Source organism: Ips typographus, linkage group LG2 (genome assembly GCF_016097725.1).
Source record: "Ips typographus isolate SLU linkage group LG2, UJ_Ityp_2.0, whole genome shotgun sequence".
NCBI lineage: Eukaryota > Metazoa > Arthropoda > Insecta > Coleoptera > Curculionidae > Ips > Ips typographus.
This window is the reverse complement of record NC_138423.1, coordinates 14,107,431-14,128,290: the sequence shown is the minus strand read 5'-3', so window position 1 is coordinate 14,128,290 and position 20,860 is coordinate 14,107,431. Positions and strand designations below refer to the sequence as shown.

Sequence of the window (20,860 nt, the reverse complement as noted above, 5' to 3'; positions counted from 1 at the left end):
TTCCCAATTTTCCGGAAAACGGAGAAAGATAATTTAATTTGGAAACCGGGAATAAGTTTCACATAAAATTCTCTAAAACTTTCCCCATTTAACCGACTCTGTAGCTCTTACCGTTTTTGAGATCCCAATACATGTAGAAGCAATTTGGGACACACGGTATAAGGAACTCTCACTCTGTTCATTAATCTAAGTTCCAAATGTAGAAAGAAGGTACAGATACGATACAATATTTAGATATAACTTTACAACCTTACATATTTGTATGTAAGATGTGAATTTTGGGTTTTTTGAAGTACAAAAATTGTGTTCCATTGAAAACGGCCTTTCCTACTTTCTTGTTTTGACTAGGTATATAGGATGTCCCATAAAAGTGTGACAACTTTTATGGGACATACAACTTGTTGGGGATGTTTTAGTCAAAAACTAGTAGTTTTTTTTAGTTTTAGTTAAATTAAATGTTGAATAGTGCACGTCAAGACGTTGGAGTTATTTTTTATACTTTTTGCTCAAAACACGTTTATAATGAAAAACACTCTAGAGGGTGGTCCAGTTTTAAATGTCAATAATTCACCAGTGGATAGCCCATCAAAAAATAAGTTGACAAGCATTATGTCATTTTCCTGAAAAACCCTTCCTAAGGAAGACACAGACCTTCAAAATTGTTTAAATGCATCGATATAGGGGGATAGTCTTTATTTTCTACGCTCACCGGATATTATTCAAAATTGACAAAAATGTCTACTTGGGTTATTGTATTTTTTACTTTAAAATGGTTCAAAAGGATTCAAATCTGGTCATCTGTGAGGTTTACGAGTTAACTTTTCTCACTGAAAGTAGTCAATAATTAAAATACTGGTAACAGTCCGAATTTTTGGACTAATTTAATTCTAAAAATTAGTGTTTAAGACTAATAACGTAGCATTTAATGCCAAAATTGTTTACTTTCATCAATGAAGACTCTGAAACATAACTTTTACTAGAAAAAATTGTTTAAAATTCGATTTCTCAGTCTTAAAGCAAAGTCTCTAAGAAAATGAAAAGCAAAGTAAACAAACCTGAAAAGTTAGTCTTCAAGTAAATTTTTATGAATGTAATGTCAATATCCTGTATTTAAGAGTATTTTCCTAGCTATTTTCAAGATTAAAATATTGAAATATATTTTCAGAGTATGAAAACTTATTTCAAATGGAAATTTTAAGCTTTTGATGTCACTTTTCATTGGTTTAGAGTTACTTTTTGGTGTCCAAGTCAATTTTCAAGACTGAAATATGTGAATTTGTAGTAAAAATTGTAGATAAAGTAGTTTTTCAGGACTACAACCTAATTTTTACTACTAAAGTTTTTCAACTTATCTGAAAACTATAACGACTGACTAGTTTTTAAGCCTTTTAAGACAATTTTCACAGTTTCCAAGTCAATTGCCAAGGCTAAAATCTTTCAATTTGTGAAAACTGGTCAAAAGACAATTTTTAAGCCTCTCAAGTCAATTTTCACCGTTTCAAAGTAAATTTACTGGGTTTCTGTCAATTTTCAAAAATAAAGCCTTTCAATTTGTCTGAAAACTATGAAAATTGGGTACAAAGACATTTTTTAAGCTTCTTAAGTAAATTTTCCGAAATTTTCACTGTTTTCAATACAATTTTTAAGTTAAGTTGGGTTGATTTAGGGTCTTTGAACGTAATAACTCAATTATCTCGTAAACGAAGCTTCAAATCATAAGAGGTACTGATATTGTCAAATTGGACAAGTAAAGTAAAAAAAACTGAAATTTTTGAAAAATAACCGGCAGAGAATCAGGAAAAAACATGAAAACTATCTTCCTGTATCTACGCTACTGGAGAATTTTGGCAAACGTTATTCATAATAAGTATTAATTTCATAAGTGCTTGATCCAAATTTATTTATTTATGACAAAAAACCGATTTTTTAAATTGAAATTTGAAGGACTATTTTTTCTTAGGAAGCATTTTTCAGGAAAATGACATAATGCATGTCAACTTATTTTTTAATGGGCTATGGAATGGTGAATTATTGACATTTAAAACTGGACCACCCTGTAAAATATGACATGTTTTTTAAACTTATTGATTTTGGTAAATTATATTGGAATTTGTACAATTGTTTTTCTGGACTGAATAAATTGTAAGCTGAATACTTGGCAGTAGTTTTATTATTGATAATAGAAAGTTATTTCTCCTTGGTAAACAAAACTGTTGCCTATTTCTGAATTAATTAACATTTAATGGTACTAAGTAAACTTAAAACATTGAAAAAAACAATTATTTCCATTCAGCAGTCATACAATCAGACTTATCGATTTGACTTCAGGGTCAAGTGTCGGCATATCAAATTTACTCAAAAAAAAAATTAAAATGTTATATGATTATAAGAGAAAGCAGTGTTGTACCGGTTTTTTTCTTCAAAAATATTCAAAACTGGTAATTAACGAAGATTTTGTTAAATACAATTTGCTCAAGAAGTCACACTGAGTCAAAATAATCACATTTTCGATCTGTCAAATTAAGGCCAATGCTTGATGTTGTGATTAAGTGACTAACTTATTTAATTGTCAACACTCAAAGAGATCGACATTGACAATCCATAATGATCCAGTTATTACTTAATTGAAATTATAACAACGTTATTTTCATTGAAGAATGTCATAATGGCAAGCCGAAATGTCCGAAATTAATTAGTTTTTCACGGTTAGGGTTAGTTTTAATTGGTTATTTTATATGCACCTGACGACTAAAATCAGCGGAGATTTTACATCCGTTCAGCCAGTCGTATTTACATACTTAAATGTTCTCTAAACTGTAAATGGAGCAAATTTCCCTGTAAAAGTGGAAAAACATATTTGAACCAAAAAGGAAATTGTTAATTGGAAGAAAGCAAATTTGCTGAGAGAGTCATGAAAAATCTTTTTTTTATATATTTTAAGAGGAATCATTATTGTGCCTGTTGTGCAGTGTCTCCAACAATATTTAAAACCATACAGTGATCAGAATAATTAAGTCTTTTATACCAAACTTTCAGGTTTCAGGAGTAAAGTTTACATAAAAAATAACTCTAGTTTGCTATTCAAACTATATTTGCAAAATGCTTTTTTGATATTTATATTAAAAGAGCCAAAAAAATTTTTTTTAGAAAATGTTTTTATAAAACTAACTAGGTATACAAGTAAGTCTTCATATATTTATGTGTTTAATAAAAAAGTGTAATTTTTGTACTTACAAAGGAGAACCTGCAAAATTTTGAATTCTAACTTAATTAAGATATTAATTAAGCAAACGTTATTACAAATTTATTTTTTTAGTAAATGTTAACGTCAAACTAATTTATTGAATCACTTGTCAATGCAAATAAAATAACATTGTCCAACAGGTTTAGTTTCACAAATATTTCAGTTTTACACGAATACATGTAAAATTTAATTGTTTTAAAAAAGGAATTTCCAACGAATCGTTTATTTAAATGCGACTGCTGGCGGCTATCTTAGAACACTGATAAATAATGTATAAACACACCTCCGAGCTGTAGCTATACACTTTTTAGCAGATTTTTTCAATGGAGAGAGTTATTAAGCCCAACTCGCCGATATCGAGATACGGCGGCGCCTTTTCTCACACGGCCACCCGATTTAAGTGGATTATTAAAATTAATATATTCCCTTTTAAAGTAGCTGGTCAATAACGGTGGCAAAACTGAACATTGATCAATCCAGAATGAAAAACTCGCTTGTTCGTACATTGTTTTTTTTTTTAACCGTCGAGCTATTAAGGGAGTTTAAGAACGATGCTTGTCGAATGGAATTAAGACTTACTACGCAAATTAAATTGTCTTGATAGGTTCTCCTTATTGTTTAAATTGTTCTCAGACGCACAAAGACAAAACGGAGCTCGTTAACGATACTGAACAATCAAGATTAGTTGGAGTAGTTTAAAAATTTTCGGTGGAACACCTACGACTTCCTACCGGTATTTATTAGACGAAAATGGGTACCGCGATGGGCATGATATAATGTTATGGGTGTTTGGTAATAGTTGTTGATGTTTCTGTCCGCGTGAGAATGTTTGAGAATTTAATAAACGCTATTATCCTAGTGCCAGTTTTGAATAAAAATACCGTAAACGATATTCAGATGTCACATGGACACCGTTGTATATCGTCATTAAATTGACAGTTGTTGTACTAACATTACCAGCTGACAAAAGATTTATAAAAGAGTAGACAGGGTGGTCTATTTCAATAATTAAACTATAAAGAATGATTGTCAGGATTCACCTGTTGTATAATGTTTTTTATGCAGAGATACAAAGTTTGTAAATCGGGAATTAATTGACAGATTGAAAAACAACAACATAAAGAAATTTTAGTTGTGTGCAACATCTGGTGACATCTGTACTCAACTCTATGAGTTAGAAAGTACAGATGGCGTTCCAAAATCTAGGAACAGCACCATTAATGCCGCATCATTCGGTAAACACCGATCTGATTGGTTGAAAATGGTGAGGTTTTGTTTTTTGTTCATCAATCCCAATCCTCTGACCGGTTTCGCCGTATTACGGCTCATCAGAGAGGCTATAGGGCTTGATAACCAAAGAACAAAACCTTTGTTCCAGTATAGTCAACTGGATGCCAGAAATGATAGTTGTGTGCAACATCTGGTGACATCTGTACTCAACTCTATGAATTAGAAAGTACAGATGGCGTTCCAAAATCTAGGAACAGCACCATTAATGCCGCATCATTCGGTAAACACCGATCTGATTGGTTGAAAATGGTGAGGTTTTGTTTTTTTGATTTATGAGACACGTCAAGGTTTTTGGGGCAACAAAAATATAATGAACTACCTCTGCACTTCAAACTACATGGTGGCATTTAATTAAGAACAAGAAAATTGTTCTCAGTTTCTGGGATTGGGATTGATGAACAAAAAACAAAACCTCACCATTTTCAACCAATCAGATCGGTGTTTACCGAATGATGCGGCATTAATGGTGCTGTTCCTAGATTTTGGAACGCCATCTGTACTTTCTAACTCATAGAGTTGAGTACAGATGTCACCAGATGTTGCACACAACTATCATTTCTGGCATCCAGTTGACTATACTGGAACGAAGGTTTTGTTCTTTGGTTATCAAGCCCTATAGCCTCTCTGATGAGCCGTAATACGGCGAAACCGGTCAGAGGATTGGGATTGATGAACAAAAAACAAAACCTCACTATTTTCAACCAATCTATAAAGAAATTTGCTTAGATTAGTTCAGTTGCTATAATTTGCTATGAATAGCTACAGATTTTCTGTTATTTTTGACATCTGACAAGATTTTTAATATTAATTAATAGCAACTAATCTTGAATGGTCGATTTTCCGTCCATTAAACATCAACATTCATCAAGTTGTTCAAGGATCAACATTGTGTATTAAACCATTACCCGGATTGCTTTTTTTCTTACCGGAAAGTAAGTAAACAAAAACTGAACGTAAAATCCACTTTTTTATTCATTTCATCTGCTGATAACTGAGTAATTAAAATAAATAATATTTTCAGAAATATTTCTCTTTGTGTTTTGACATTCCAAGGAAACTCCCAATTTAAAAATAATTCCCTTCATTTAAAAAATAAATAAAAGAAAATATGAAATAATATAATCAGTAGAGTAATACAACATAAAATCCATTTTTAATATTAAAAGAGTCACGTAAACATTAGCACCTTAAAAAAAGTCACGCGACTTTAAAAATGTCAGTCTAAACGTAAAAACTGGCATGTGACGTTAAGAGTGATATTTTAACCTTAAAAAGTCACTAAACCTTTTAAAAAATTTGATTATGGAAAATCGCCACGTGACCATTTTTCGAGCCATTTTTATTGTAAAAAAAGGTTACGTGATTTTAAAAAAAATATCAGTTTAAACTGAAAAACGGTCGCATGACTCTTCAAATAATATTTTACCATTTACAGTCACATGACCTTTAAGATTCCGTTCTGACGTTAAAAAACACCAGAACTTTAAAAATAAATTTTATGATTGAAAATCATCACGTGACCATTCAAAATGTAAAAAGAGTCACGTAACTTTAAAAATGTCAGTTCGAAAAATGTGACCATTTTTTTCTCCAAATTCCATTGTTGTGACCATTTGCATCTTAAAAATATATGTGATATTTCTTATTTTTCTTCTTGTACTAAGTATTTTAATGTGTCTACATCCTGTTGCATTTTCGTATACCCGTTTCCTGATCATTTATAATATATTGGTGTTACTATCACCACCCCCGAAATCCGGCACTGAATATAATTTTACAACAGTATATACCACATTTTTAGAGCAGTTTGACATTGCCCTTTAGTGATAGTTTTAGTCTAGAAATCTGAAAATATACCGCAATTTTTCTTTTACTATTCTAGAATTTTTATTTTTGGGATTTGTAAGTAAACGAGCATATTGAATTACCTTATTGTTATTGGGTGTCCCATTTTCGACATTTTTATATTTTGCTTATTTTTGAAGATACAGGGGCTATTTGCGACAGTTTGCTTCCTTTTCGTAATATTAAATATGGCTTCAGCAGAATTTTTATAACCGTTTTCGTTTTTTAAGATTCGTGGAATGGTAGTTCTACTGATAACTTTCCCTCAATTTTAAATAATAAATGTAGCCTTGTAGTTTTGTTTAGTAAACCAAATAAAAATTGAATACTTTAATATCCGGTACTTTCTCCTCCGGCTAAATTTATTATTAGGATAATTATTCCATAGAAATAACGTAATTGATCAGTAGTTTTTGTTTGTTTATTGATGTTCACACACCTCCATATTACAATTCTGTTCTAAGACCCAGTTAACTATTTGACAGGTAGTCTAAATGTCAAAATATTTCAAATGTCCCTGGAACATGCCAGGAATGTGCGAGAAGCATCAGCAGTATTAAACATAGTCCTGGAATGTGCTGTAAATGTTCCAAAAGTCTCATTAAACCTGGTTTCCAAATTTAATTAAAGCTTATTCGATATACCAGAAAGTGTACTAATTTTAGATATTTCTGGAATATTCCACAAACATTTAGGAGGATTTAGGATTCCACAGTTTATATGGAAATTATCTTTAGAATTCTGAAGTGGTCCTTAACAAAACAACTATTTCAAAAACGAGTAATAAATACCCCGAACTAAAAATATAGGATTATGGTTTTGTCACATTTTTAATAATTTCTCCTGAATTTTTTTTGATGTAAATTCCTATCTTGTTTGAAAACATATCCAAACATATGTTTTTTAAAAGCCCACAATAAACGAAATAAAAATGAAGAAAGTGTGTTAATTAAAAAAAAAAAGTTTGTATCATAATTAAAAAAGTTACGAGGCTAGAAAAATTTTACTACGCCAATGAATTCTACAGAAAAACATCTATAAGAATCCGTTTTAACCTTTTCAAAAAGTGTAAAGATATCTGAGATACCTCAGGGGTACGTACCTCAAAAGTGATATTTTTCTTTTTTGTTTTATATCTTAAAAATGAGAAAGGTTCTTCAAAATTTTACTGGCGCCACAAGTGTGACACTCTGTACGCTAAAGGGTTTTCCGAAGATAACAGATTAGTGGTTCACTAGGAATTTACGAGCAGGTTCACATAATTTAGATAATTTTAACCATTTTTAAAGTAAGTTTTTAGTACCTACAACTAACCTGTCAAGATTTACTGCAGCTGCATATCCGCATAGGGATCAAAATCTACAAAAGCTGTTACACAAAACATTAACACTTGATCGAACACCTCCCTGTAAATTTTCTATCTTTTCCTAGATACAGCTGACATTTCCTTGGGTAATTTGAGAAATTTCAAAAATTCTCCTATTTCCTTACATTTCCGTTCCGCGTGATTCATAGGACGGGACAGTAGAGAAAAGGTTCAAAAGTTATCTAGAAGCGGTTATGGAAGGCGCAAACAAAGAATAGATTCGAGCCCGATAGAGATTTTGCCTGTTCACGTTCTTTGTCGGATTTGAATGGCACATCCTTGAATTTCCGACGCGATAAAAACGAACCCCCTGGAGCTTAATCACGTCTTTCCATTTCCCATTTTTTTTTTACCGGTATGTACGTACAAATACTCGCCCGTTGTTGCTCGAAAGTATAATTTACGAGGGGTCACGGGTTTTAATTAATAATGAGAAAGTTTTACCAAACATAAATCGTTACAATTATGGGTGCCTTACCTACTAGTTTCAGACTGACACGCGGTTATTAAAACCTTCGGATTAATTATAGTATAATAGTTGGGGAGATAATTCCTAGACAGAATCCACATTCCGTTATGGCTTCTACGAAACGGTACGCTGCCCCTGTTCACCAAAAATATAAAAACATTTTAAAATATCATTTTACCGGCACCGATACACCACCTGGAGCATAATGAGTCAAGATAATGGGTGAACGATTGCGTACAATGAAAGACCCTTCAGGAGACCCTCGAGAATTACACGGCCTGGGTCTTATTGTTGGGTCGAAGAGTGCGGTAAAGAAGGTATTTTCTGAATTCCATTGTGATGCGACAAAGTCTATGAATTGGCCATTTGAAAACGAGAAGTTAATAGTTTGTGGGATTGTGTCGAAAAGGTGCATCACTGATCGATACTCTTGAGTTTTACAATGGATTCAGGTATAGGAGGGCTCTGGAGGAAGCCTAACGACTGTCTTAACGCGGTTAAATTGCACTTTAGCGTTTTATTTACCCGAAAACGATTTTGTCTTCAATAAACAGACATGGATATGAAACTAAGATGGTTTTATATTGTATAGGAGCTTGAGGACTGAAGGTTGAAGAGTAATTGAGGATTAAGAAAATACTTTAAAAATAACAAATTCTGCGTTATTAGAAAAATTAAACTTTTTAAAAAAATGATCCGGAAGTTTGTATTGTCTTGAAAATGTTTTTTTATCTTTATTATTTATTTATTACAAAATTTATCTTGTTTTAGTATATCTGACCTGTTATTTTAAACTTTTAGTAGCTTAGTTTTACGATTAGTTTAGGACACGCACTGTTTTTCTCTCGGTTTTTCTTATAGCCTTATGCTAAATAAATATTATTAGTAAATTTCCTAAAATGAAATGTCCCAAATTGGTTCTACATGTATTGGGAGTCCGTTAAATGAGGAAAGTTTTAGAGAATTTTATGTGGAACTTATTCCCGGTTTCCAAATTTAATTATTTTTCTCCGTTTTCCGGGAAATTGGAAAAACAGAGGCTGTATTTTAAACAATTGCGTACAGCCCTATAACAAAGTCAAAGAGAGTTTCGAAACTAGACATTAGGGCACTTTTTTACGTAGAACACGATGACGTAATTAGAAAAAAATCTATCGTCATTAGTTTCCGAGATATGAATGATAACTTTAACTTTAAATTATTGTTGGTTGTTTTTTTAAAAATATACCAAAAGTGTTTTGTTAGACGGTTCGTTATATTTACAAACAGAAATATATTTTTTTAAATATCTCAAAGAAGGGGCTATTTTAGAGGCTATGTTTATAGGAAGTTTTTCTTATATTTTTGTATTTACTATCTCTCTGTATACACCAGCAAACTTATTTCTGATTTCTATATTATTTTTCATAGAAACGTCAAATTTTATTTCATTTGTATTCAATTTGATGACTTTGTTTACTAAGAGATGAATGCAAAGCTACCACAAATGTATTCTACTTTATTGAGGAAGTTTCAAGAACGCTTGACATTGTCATTTAGAAATATTATACAGAGTGCTACAACTCGAGTGAAAGCATGTCGAAAATAGTTCAATTCATGGGCCCAATTTGAATGAATTGTAGTGATACTATCACATTTATCAAAATCTACTACGTAGACTGACGTAGTTAACAAGAATTTGAAATTACAGTTTGGTTTACTTTCTATTACATTTTTTTGTTGTAAAATGTAGCAGAACACATCTGAAACCGCACACTGAAACATATAATACATTTTTAATATTTGGGTAACATAAGATACTTTTGAGTACAACGAGAATATTACTAAATTGCACTTTCTCCAGCTAAATTGATCAATGTGCGCCAATTTGATTGTTTGTGCCTGTTCTCAACCCACTGATAAACCGAATTTTAATTAAACTCCCTGAGGAACTCCTTAACAAGATGTAAACACAGCAAGAAATCCGTTCCATTATCAATCCTGGTTGCCTCCAGACCTGGACCTGAAAAAAACTTAATTAAAAGGAAAACCACCCGTGTTTTCCTCGGTGGAACCTCCAACAAAGTGCGGCCCTTACTTATCTGCTTAACAGCCAATTTCCGAACATGTAACAATTCCGGCACTTCTTTAAACATCGAGGAAGGTCGTGGAGAAAAGACGGAAAAAAGGAGAGAATACAGAAAAGGCCCGGAGTGATTCTAAAGCGGAGTCGTCAGTCCTTTAGGAAATTGAGTTACGAAGTAGGTCAACTCGAACCGAATGTCTAGTTTTCATTACTTCGTGCCATTAACAGCGAAATTTACTGTTTTGCCAGCTCGGCTGCTTTATAGAAATGTTACACAGTCACAGAGTATTAAAAAAAAAATGGGTGTTATGCGCGAGACCTAGATACCAGAAACTTTGTAATAGTATACGGGGGCGTTGTTCGCGATTTGGTTATTAACGAACAATATTAAAAAAAAGTCCAAAACAACGGACAATTGTTTTCGGTTGTCTAACAACTTGTACACAGCGAGTTTAGACGGTATTTCACGCACAAGTGAATCGAAATTGTTTGTTTACGTCTTAGATATTGCACTGAAAACAATAAGCTACTATCCAGGTGGTTAAATTTCATAACCAAGTGTGTAATTACAGTGACTTAATGAATGTTCGATTCTGAAATTTCTATTGTATTTCTGGTTATGAGTTGTAAATAAATAGCAATTGTTTGCTGCTACCCTATTCACTCACAATCAATTGGTTATGATTGACGTTTTGCAAAAACATTGATCTGAAAACAGTTTGCAGTGCATTGTAACTCAAAAATAAAATCTCAATAATGACTATTATACAACCCGGAAGTTGAGTGGAAACATCTTGTATAATTAAGTTGAAATAAAATAGGAAATCTGCTTAATAAAGTTTTTCTTCCAAAAATCTCTTTTACGTGTTTTTAAAACTTTGGCAACATTGCAAGAACAATTTAGGAAATTTAACACTATTGTAAGCGCCTTTGAAACATTTCTGAAACACTTTTGGAACAAACGCTTCAATTTTAGAAGTTTGACTGTTTAATTTTTGAAAATGGTGTGGCAACACTATAATAGCTTCCGGAATATTTTTAAAGCTTACGAACCAAATTTGACCAATTGGCAAGATTGTAACAAGTTTTGTAATATTTTTAGAACTTTTTTGACAGTATTTAATATTTGCTAAGGTTGCAGGAACTATTTAAACATTTTTGGGATTTTTTCTACACTGTAGCAGGTTTCACCATATTTTTAATACTTTGGCATCGTTTCTACGGTTTTTGCAACATTTTTGAGCATAAGGTTGTCCAACAGTTTTATGGCTTACAACACATAAGAACTTTCCAAACAACTATGGGTATTTGGCAACATAGCAACAAGTATTGAAATATTTTTAGAATTTTGGCAGGGAATAGTTTTATTGCTTATTAAACACTTTTTCAAACATTTTTAAAGTTTACGAAACACTTTTAAAGGTTTCTGGATGTTTTTAGAAATTTTGTAGTCTTAGAATATGTGAATAGTTTTGTGAGATGTTTTGAAAGATATGTTAGAACTTAGGCAACATTGTAAAAAGGTTAAAAGTGCTTTTTCACCTTTTAAGACCTTTTTGGACATTCCAGAACTGTCTAGAACAGTTTTCAAAACCAGTTCAGTTTTAAAATATTCTAGCTAGTTGTAGAATGCTCTACTAAAACTTTCTAGAACAGCGTAGCAGTTTTCAAGGACTTTTTCGGAATATTTTAAAACGATCTAGAACAGAATTCTAATTTTCTATTAATATTAGATCCTAATAATGTTTTATTGAACGGTTTGGTGGCTAACCAGGTATTGCTTCATGTGAAAGAAGAAGTTGTATCAACTTAAATTGGAAAAAAATTTCATTACAAACCAAACTTGCTTAAAACAGATCGCTCAAACAATGGTATTTGCCATAAGTTTAACAAATGATAGCTGCCAAAAATCGACCGTAATGACATAAAATATGGATTGTTATATTCTCTCTCACACAGAGGTGTAGTCCGTATGCAAAGCCACCATCATGTTTAAATCGTCTGATGATGCACTACTGGGTGAAACTTTTCTTTTTAATAAAGCCTGAATGTGAAATAACTACTTGAATTGGAAAAATCAAACATTTAAGAGTTTGATGGGTTATTTTTGCTTAGTAGTACTTTTAGTTCTTATAGCAAAACCCATTAGGACACTAACTTATTCGAAGCTATTATGAACTCTAATACCATTTTTTGTTTTAAAGTGTGAAAAGTGAGCAAGATACAAAGAGTTAGTATTTGACAAGAAATAATAACGGATTGTCTAAATATTTATTTTTTCCTGTGAGAGACCTACTGACGTGTCAGAATCAAAATCGGAATTCTTTTCATAGAGCTATAAAACTAGAAATCATACTTAGAGAGTAGTTCTGTAAAAAACTATTCAGTTACAGAAATCACGTACAAATGACAAAATTTAACGCCATTTTGGCAGTTTTACTGGTTTAGCTGAGACTATACTTATTTGAATATCAGTCATGTCAGCCATTTACTTACTGAATAAGTTAATTATTCTCGTAGAAATCAGTGGTAGTTTGGATTGACCATGATCTGGTACTAATAATAATTACTCTTTTTTTTTTAATTGGTTTAGGTGGGATATTATACCCAACACAATGCTCGTCCTCAAAGCAAGGAAATATACAAAATGGTCAGTTATGTCTGTGTTGCTTCTTCCTTCTCTCCTTTCTTCCTGAATATCAAATTATGAACTTAGGAAACTTTTAAACAGAATCAACTGAGTAGAAGGTTTATGATTTGTATAGTTAGTTAATATGTCAAAACCCTGAAAATTCCTTAATTTAAAACCATCTCATGTAAATGAAACATCTACACAGCTTGAGTGTATAGCAATTCCTAGACTCTCACGAAGACTTGGACACTTGTTAGTGCAATCAACCATACAGACAGCACAGTTAGATCGATCGCGTATTAAAGAGCGTTATCAAATTGATAATTACACGAATTAGAAGAACGGCAAACAGAACATGAGTGGCCACTTCCGCGTTTTAGCACCTAAAAGCGCAAAAGAATGGGCATTAGCAAACGAGTGCCTACGCGCCCGTCTATCACATAATAATCGCGCTAAGTCTAACGGGACTCGTCGGTTGCATGGTGAACACGCACGCAATCTTATTTGTAAGAAGTCAAAAGTCAAAACTAATAATAACTGCCAGCGATCAGGGGAAGAATGAATTCCTGATGTTTCGTCCGGTAATCGTTGTTCGGGTTTCAATTTATCTTGTTCCATGCATTCAGCTCGTCAATTCACCAGACACCGGAAGATAAGGAGAGAGATATAGAGTGCTCGTTGCCTAGGATAGTTGATCGTTTTTCCTATCAACTTCCTTAAACATTCCGATGACGTGCGTAAATAGAGTTCATCCATGTATTTTTGATATATTTGTAGAGCTGACTCACTAGCAAAAAGATTATATTTTGATGAACGATTTGCTGGATCAAGAGAAGAAAACATACTAAGAATAAATTGGTGCAAATTGAAGAACATAATACGGTTGTTGAATTTTCTGGAATCAAATTCACCAAAAACTCTAGCTTTTATTGATATCCTGGTGCTTTTGGTTGGCAGGTATTCGTAATACTGGATTTTGATCAAAGATCATTATCATCATACTTTACATAATGTGTTTCATAGCCAATTTCTTCAAAAACGACAACATTTGGATTTTAGAGTGTAGCTAATTCTAACAGAATGAGTTGTTTATCGGGGGTAATTGCACGAGTGCATAAAAATTACCGATAATTTTGCATGAAAACTTGTTATCTCTTAACTGCATGAGTTTGTTTTCATATTTCTTTGGCGAAAGAGCCCGACACCGAAGGTGGAGGGCTTTTTTAGAAAAAAATATGAAAATGACCGAATGCAGTTTGCAAAGATAACAAGTTTGAACGCAGAATTATCAGGTCATTTTTAAGGCACGAATGTAATTTTGGGGAATATTTCCCGAATAAAAAAAATGTTTTGATTTTGCTGCAACTATAGATTGCTCAATGGAGCTCAATGAGCAACTTCCAAACCGTTTATTAATTTTTGTTGACATCGCGTTTGACATTTTTTGGTTATAAAAAGTCAAAAAACTGCGCAAAGACAACAATTAGTGTACTAGCAATAGGCTCTACAACAATGCAGTCGTTATAGATACGTACAGTGCAATTATCGAAATGCAATTATCACTTTAGAATGCAATTATCGCTGTCATTCTGGTGAAAATGCACTGCTCATATGGGACATTTAACACATGAGGGAAATATTCGCTGTCATTCTGGTGAAAATGCACTGCTCATATGGGACATTTAACACATGAGGGAAATATTCAAAAAAATACCACAGATTATTATAGAGCTGTCGAAAACAGATCCGATATTGCCACTGATTTCATATAACCCTAGCAATATTAGATGCAGCAAAGTATTTCAAATGAAGTTTCGTAAGATTTCTGTTTCTCCTATTAGTTTTAGTTCATTTTACAGCCGGCTCTAATTGTAATTTAGTAGTGATGGGCGGAAATTTACTTACTATACTTTTTTATGAAAAAGTAGCCTTTTCTAAAAAATAGTATGTTCAGGTTTTTGTCATTTTTCTTTATTATCTCATGTTTAAATTATGACAAATAATATGTTTTTGAGAATTCGAAGACATTATTATTTAAACAATTTGTAATTTAGTGACAATTGTCAAAATAACTGTAATAAATCTCGGAAACACGTCTTGTTTTGAAAACTGTGTTAAACTGTAATTCTTGCAAATTTTGACATTAGAGACAGATATCACGTGGTTTTTGGAGGATAATTTAGCTAGACTTAGAAACACGCTTTGTATCGAATACTGCAAGAAAACTGTTTTAAACAATGATTTTTGCAATTTTTTAGCAGAGTTTGATACTCAGGGACAAAATTGCTCGTCAAACCTACTTAGAGTGAAAAAATTACAGTTTTAACCACATTTTTGAGATTCTCATTAAATTTTCTATCCCATAACCTAAAAAAACACTACAAAATTTGGTACAGTCAGGAGGAAAGTTTGAACTGCCACAAACACAGTTTGAAAGAACAGTCAGGGACAAAATTGCCTATAAAACTCACTTGGAGTGAAAAAATTACAGTTTTAAGCACATTTTTGGGTTTCTTATCAAATTTTCTATCCAATAACCTAAAAAAACACTACAAAATTTGGTACAGTAAGGAGGAAAGTTTCAACTGCCATAAACACAGTTTGAAAGGACAGTCAGGGACAAAATTGCCTATAAAACTCACTTGGAGTGAAAAAATTACAGTTCTAAGCACATTTTTGGGTTTCTTATCAAATTTTCTATCCAATAACCTAAAAAAATACTACAAAATTTGGTACAGTCAGGAGGAAAGTTTGAACTGCCACAAACACAGTTTGAAAGGACAGTCAGGGACAAAATTGCCTATAAAACTCACTTGGAATGAAAAAATAACAGTTTTAAGCACATTTTTGGGTTTCTTATTAAATTTTCTTTCCAATAACCTAAAAAACACTACAACATTTGGTACAGTGAAGGAGAAAAGCGGTATCAAAGTTTAAACTGCCAAAACCACAGTTTGAAAGGACTGCCAGGGACAAAATTGCCTATAAAACTCACTTGGAATGAAAAAATTACAGTTATAAGCACATTTTTGGGTTTCTTAGTAAATTTTCTATCCAATATCCTAAAAAAACACTACAAAATTTGGTAGAGTCAGGGAGAAAAGCGCTGTCGAAACTTGAACTGCCAGAAATACAGTATTTGTAATTTACCGGTCAAATTGTCCTGGTAAAGTAAAACATTTACTGTACCGGTAATTGACTTATAATTTAGCCACTCGGTACAGATTTTTATTGAACTTTACTAATACAGGATTTTAAATGTGTCCTTAAATTACATCTTTACGAGAAAACTTTTCCATATTTTATGGACTCATACAATCACAAAATTGTCTGAAAACATCTTTGTCCAGCTATAAAATGAAAGGCAACCACTGTGCGGCCTGGAGACAAAAAACCGACAGAGTTTAGGTTAATTCGGTTGGACAGCTGCATTACAAAGTTTGTTCCATATGCATTAGTTAATAGAAGTCGTTTTTCTGCCTTACTTTTTGAATTAAATGACACCATGCTGGTAAACTTTTTATACAAATGCACCTGTTATTTGTAATTCTTTTGTCTTGGTAAGTCACTACATGGAACATTCTTATCAAACATTTAATAACCTCTTGCTATAATATTCAAGTGAAATTACCGGATAATTTAGCAAATAATTAACGCAATTAAAAAGTAACAAAGTGGAAATATTACACATGCTACCACCATACATAGCGCAACTAGCTTCGTTGTAGGGCAATTTGTACTCGACTAAGAACGGAAATGCGACTCGAAAAAAAAAATGCCTTTTCTTTGTATCACTATATTATCAAGAATCAGTTCTGAGAACAAACTACACACTTAAGCCGACGTGCATTGCGACGATTGTTTAATTAGACGAGACGAGGCGTTTTGTGCGAGATTCGAGCGAAACGTAAGCCAAGTTGACGCATTGGTAAACATTTCTTCCTTCAGACTTGTTAACTTTTGGATGTAAGCAAATTGGATTACACTTAAAAGTTTGTTGCAATGAAATGCTCCATATTTTCAACTCGACAGCGGAGCTTTCTTCGAGTTTATCGGTTACATTAACGAGGTTTCGTTGAGAAATTCTCAATTTTAACTGTCGAAAAGCCCCAAGCATGAAGAAGTAAAAAGAAAGTTGTATCATCGGCATTTATGCGGAGTAACTCATTGAAAATTAAAGTTACTAAAATAATGTTTCTACTGATGTTGTTTTAATTAAAGTGACTTTGATTTCCATTATATTGTTGCGTTATTCCTGTATAGTTTTAGGATTTGTCATACTAAGTTTATTCAAACTACGTTAAATAACTATTAAACTTCTTGTAAATTAAAATGTTTAAATCGTTGCTGAGCGTTGAATAATTGACTAATAATGGGACGAAGTTTAATAAAATACTGTAAAACTAAGGCCCAGTTCAGAATTGCATCATTAACCATTTTAAACGTTTTTCAAAATTTACAGGGTGATATTTTCGATTGTGAAAAAGCACTTTTTTAACACTCTCTCATGAATTTTTTTTCGTATTTTGGGAAGTAAAACATTTGAGTCACTCTGTAAAATTTCAAAGTTTTCTTAGGCTTCAGTTATCAAACGGAAAGTTTTTCTCTTATCTTTCAGAGTTTCTTCTAGAAGAGGCTCTAAAGAGTCTAAAAGTAAAGTATGTTCCATAATACAACTAAACTATCAACTTATTTGGTCAGGTTAACAAATTTACTAGCTTAAATATGAACAAATCATACAAGATAACAAGTGCATCATACATGTTTCACTAAAATTGACTTGTCATACAAAGCAATTGTGTCGTTTTTTCAAAACTGGACAGAACTAGTTCCGGATTTCACGTAATTCTTGCAAAACTTTTGTATATCATGTATTATGCTTATATGAGTAAAATATGTAATCTAGCACTAATTCTACTGAATTCTCAAGGAATTGTTGTTGAACTTGTACAAGGAATTTACCACTTTTTTCAGTACAAATCGGTTTGAAACTGCTATGGCATCCAAAATATCGAAACTTAAACAAAAACCGGGTCAAACTTCATTTTTTATGGTCTTCGGACATTGACTTTTACTAATCGATAAGTGTTTAATTAAAAAACTCTTTAATAACACTATAAATTGGTAGCTTTTGAAATGCGTTTTGGACTTCTGTAAACTTAATCAAGTAACAATTTAGTGATAAAAATACCCATAAACAACAAACTTCCATATCAATCGTGATGTTGACCCCAAAACAATTTTGGTAAATCAAATTTCATAATAAAATAAAACATAGAAATCCAATTTGCTAAAACGAGCATATTATTCTATTGCAATACTTGCCAATCTTCAGTCATGCACTTAATAAAGTTAACTACCATTATCATAATGGCTATAATTAATTACTCTCTATAAACGAATTCAATCTCTAAATTACCGATTGCATTTATTATCACTTATTTAAGGCGATATAAAGTAAACATGTATTTAGTTCATTTTCATCTTTGATTAAGTAATATGTGAGTGATGTCAATAGAGGATCAGGTAGGTAGGTAATTAAACTACTTTTTTTTGTTTTTAGACCTTTTTGTTCATATTTTTTAATCATTTCTTCTTACATAATATTAGATAATTAAAAAGCTGGACACACTAAGTATAAATACTTATTTGACTGTCTGTGAAAAACTGCAATGTGAAAAAATTTATTGAAAATTGCACAATAAAATTGTGAAACAATTTAGGTTAAGTTAACCATCTTAGACGGTGGTATTAGATGCCTTGAGATTGTAAGCACATCTCTCAAATATTCAATTACCCAAACCTCACTTCTAAATGATTTCATCATCATTCAAACTGAATACAAATGCATATTGTTTATTTTGCTGGCTTCTCCACATTATATTGTTCCAACCATCATCGCTCAATGTCAAATGATTTCAGGCAACAGCAGGCATTTATGCAGGTTATCTTTACAGATTGCACACAATGGTAGCCACTTTTGTCATCTTTTTTTTTTTTGAATGACAGTTGCTTCTTTAGGAAAGTTGTTTTTTAGGTTAGTTAATTCCGGTTAATTCACAGAAGTTTGTTTTTTTGAATAATATTTTCTAGTGATAGCCCAAGTGTAAACTGATGGTCACGTCAAACGAGACATTTTTTGTTCATTTTTATCATATTCAAAACTGTCTGGTGGTGGTGGTATGGTCTATTTTGGCATGTTATTACTGGTTGTACTTTTGACATTTTCTCGTGCTTGAGGGATGTTTTTCATGCAAATTTCATCAATCTGTACTTCACTGTTAGTTTGCACTTATGCTTTTTACACAATGTAATAATTATTCTGATAGTCTGATTTTGATTCTCTCTCTTCTTCCATAATTTTGACCATCCAGACCGTATCAGGTTCTAATAATCAAAATTACATTCTTTGGATAATTTGACTTATTTTGACATTTTCAGGTCAAAACTTGCCTGTTTTACTGTTACTTGATACATTTTATATTTGAATTGCCCCAACTGTTGAATGTTTATTTTAGACTTTTCTACTGAACACAAGTATTTTCTTTGTTATAAGATATTTAAATAGACATCGTAGACTACTGCTCCTATACTCGAATAAAAAGAAAACCAGCATTTCGATCACATTACTTGCCTTTCAACGTTGCATACGACACTCGACGCACAGTAAACACTCCACATATACGATCCATAATGCATAACATATACACTCCATATCCCGGTTTGAAAAAAAAAACCGTGCGTCAATGCATCGCTTGAAAAGTGTCTTTCTTGCCAAAGAAATCCCGTTCGCTCTCCGCATCCCTCAGGACGGCCTACTTTCCACGTGAAAAGGGAAAATTCCCCGGTTTGATTCCGGATTTTCCGCCCGCATCCGCAATCAGGACGCACTTAGGTGCACTTTCAGAGCAAACATGGCTCCGTGCCTGCGAGAAGTGAGGGGACAGGAGTAATTGATTAAAAAAGGGTGCGTGTAAAATAACGTTAAAAAGAGGAAAAGTCGACGACAAACTAGCAAGGTATCGATCTGATGGAAACCGGAGCACGTTCTAGAAAATCGTCGAGTTAATGAATTTTTCACTTTTGTGTGCCCGTTTGAGTTTTCCATTTCCACCCCAGAAATTAAACAAGGCGGTTTTTTTACGAGCGTGTGGAAAGTAATGATTTTTCAACAGTTCAAGTAGGAAAAAGTGATTTTTACAGGACTATTTCTAATAATTATTATACGTGCACAAGTCTTAAATTTGACCTTTATATTGTTGCATGCGTAATAAATCCATTTCAAATCAACATTTTCTACAACACCTGCCACTTTTTTCAACACGTTATACGTTTTTATGATTTGTGTAAATTACAAATACCAGTTTCTTATTGTCGCAGACGTAAAGAAATATTTGTCGAGGCAAAAACCGTCTCTTATTGAATTTAAGTGACGTTTAGTAAATAGGAAGTAAATGGATTAATAATGACATGTCGCGGTGTTGTTATTATTCGATTTATTGTTAAATCGATCACCTTGACATAAAATAATGTTGTTCGAACTAGGATTAATAGGAACTTTCCCTTACATTTGTCAATTTTACAAGTAGTAGTCTAAACAAGTTTTTTTTTATGAGTTAATGTTCAGTTTAGTTGTATTTTTATTACTTTGTCGCACACATTAAAATGAGGTCACGTTACAGGGGTTTTACATGGTAATTTTCAAATTTACTGATGCAATTTACAAACGACAAGATTATAAGGACAACACGTAAAAATAGTACAGCAGTCAATCAATCAATTCCGATCATATAGGTTTCGATCTCTGTTAGGCATATTTATGTAGCAATATCGCAAATCAACAATCTGTATCAGTTGTTTTCTGTATCGGTCATTAGTTGTAATGTCAGTTTCAAATGACTAAGTGATAACTCAATTTGATTGTTTCAGTTTTAGTCAAAAATGGATTT

General features: G+C 32.3%; 1 protein-coding gene across 5 annotated transcripts in view; it reads left to right on the top strand.

The window, feature by feature from the left end:
- Ephrin (ephrin) overlaps positions 1-20,860 on the top strand; it is a 416,945-nt gene that overhangs the window by 314,943 nt on the left and 81,142 nt on the right. The window contains exon 1 of one of the 5 annotated variants that reach the window (XM_081996237.1): positions 18,317-18,437. The exons of the other annotated variants lie outside the window; for them this stretch is intronic. Coding sequence (XP_081852363.1) covers positions 18,420-18,437 — 18 coding nt within the window. The 5' untranslated portion in view covers positions 18,317-18,419. Of the gene's footprint in view, positions 1-18,316; positions 18,438-20,860 lie in introns of those variants that run through there. 5 annotated transcript variants of the gene reach the window in all.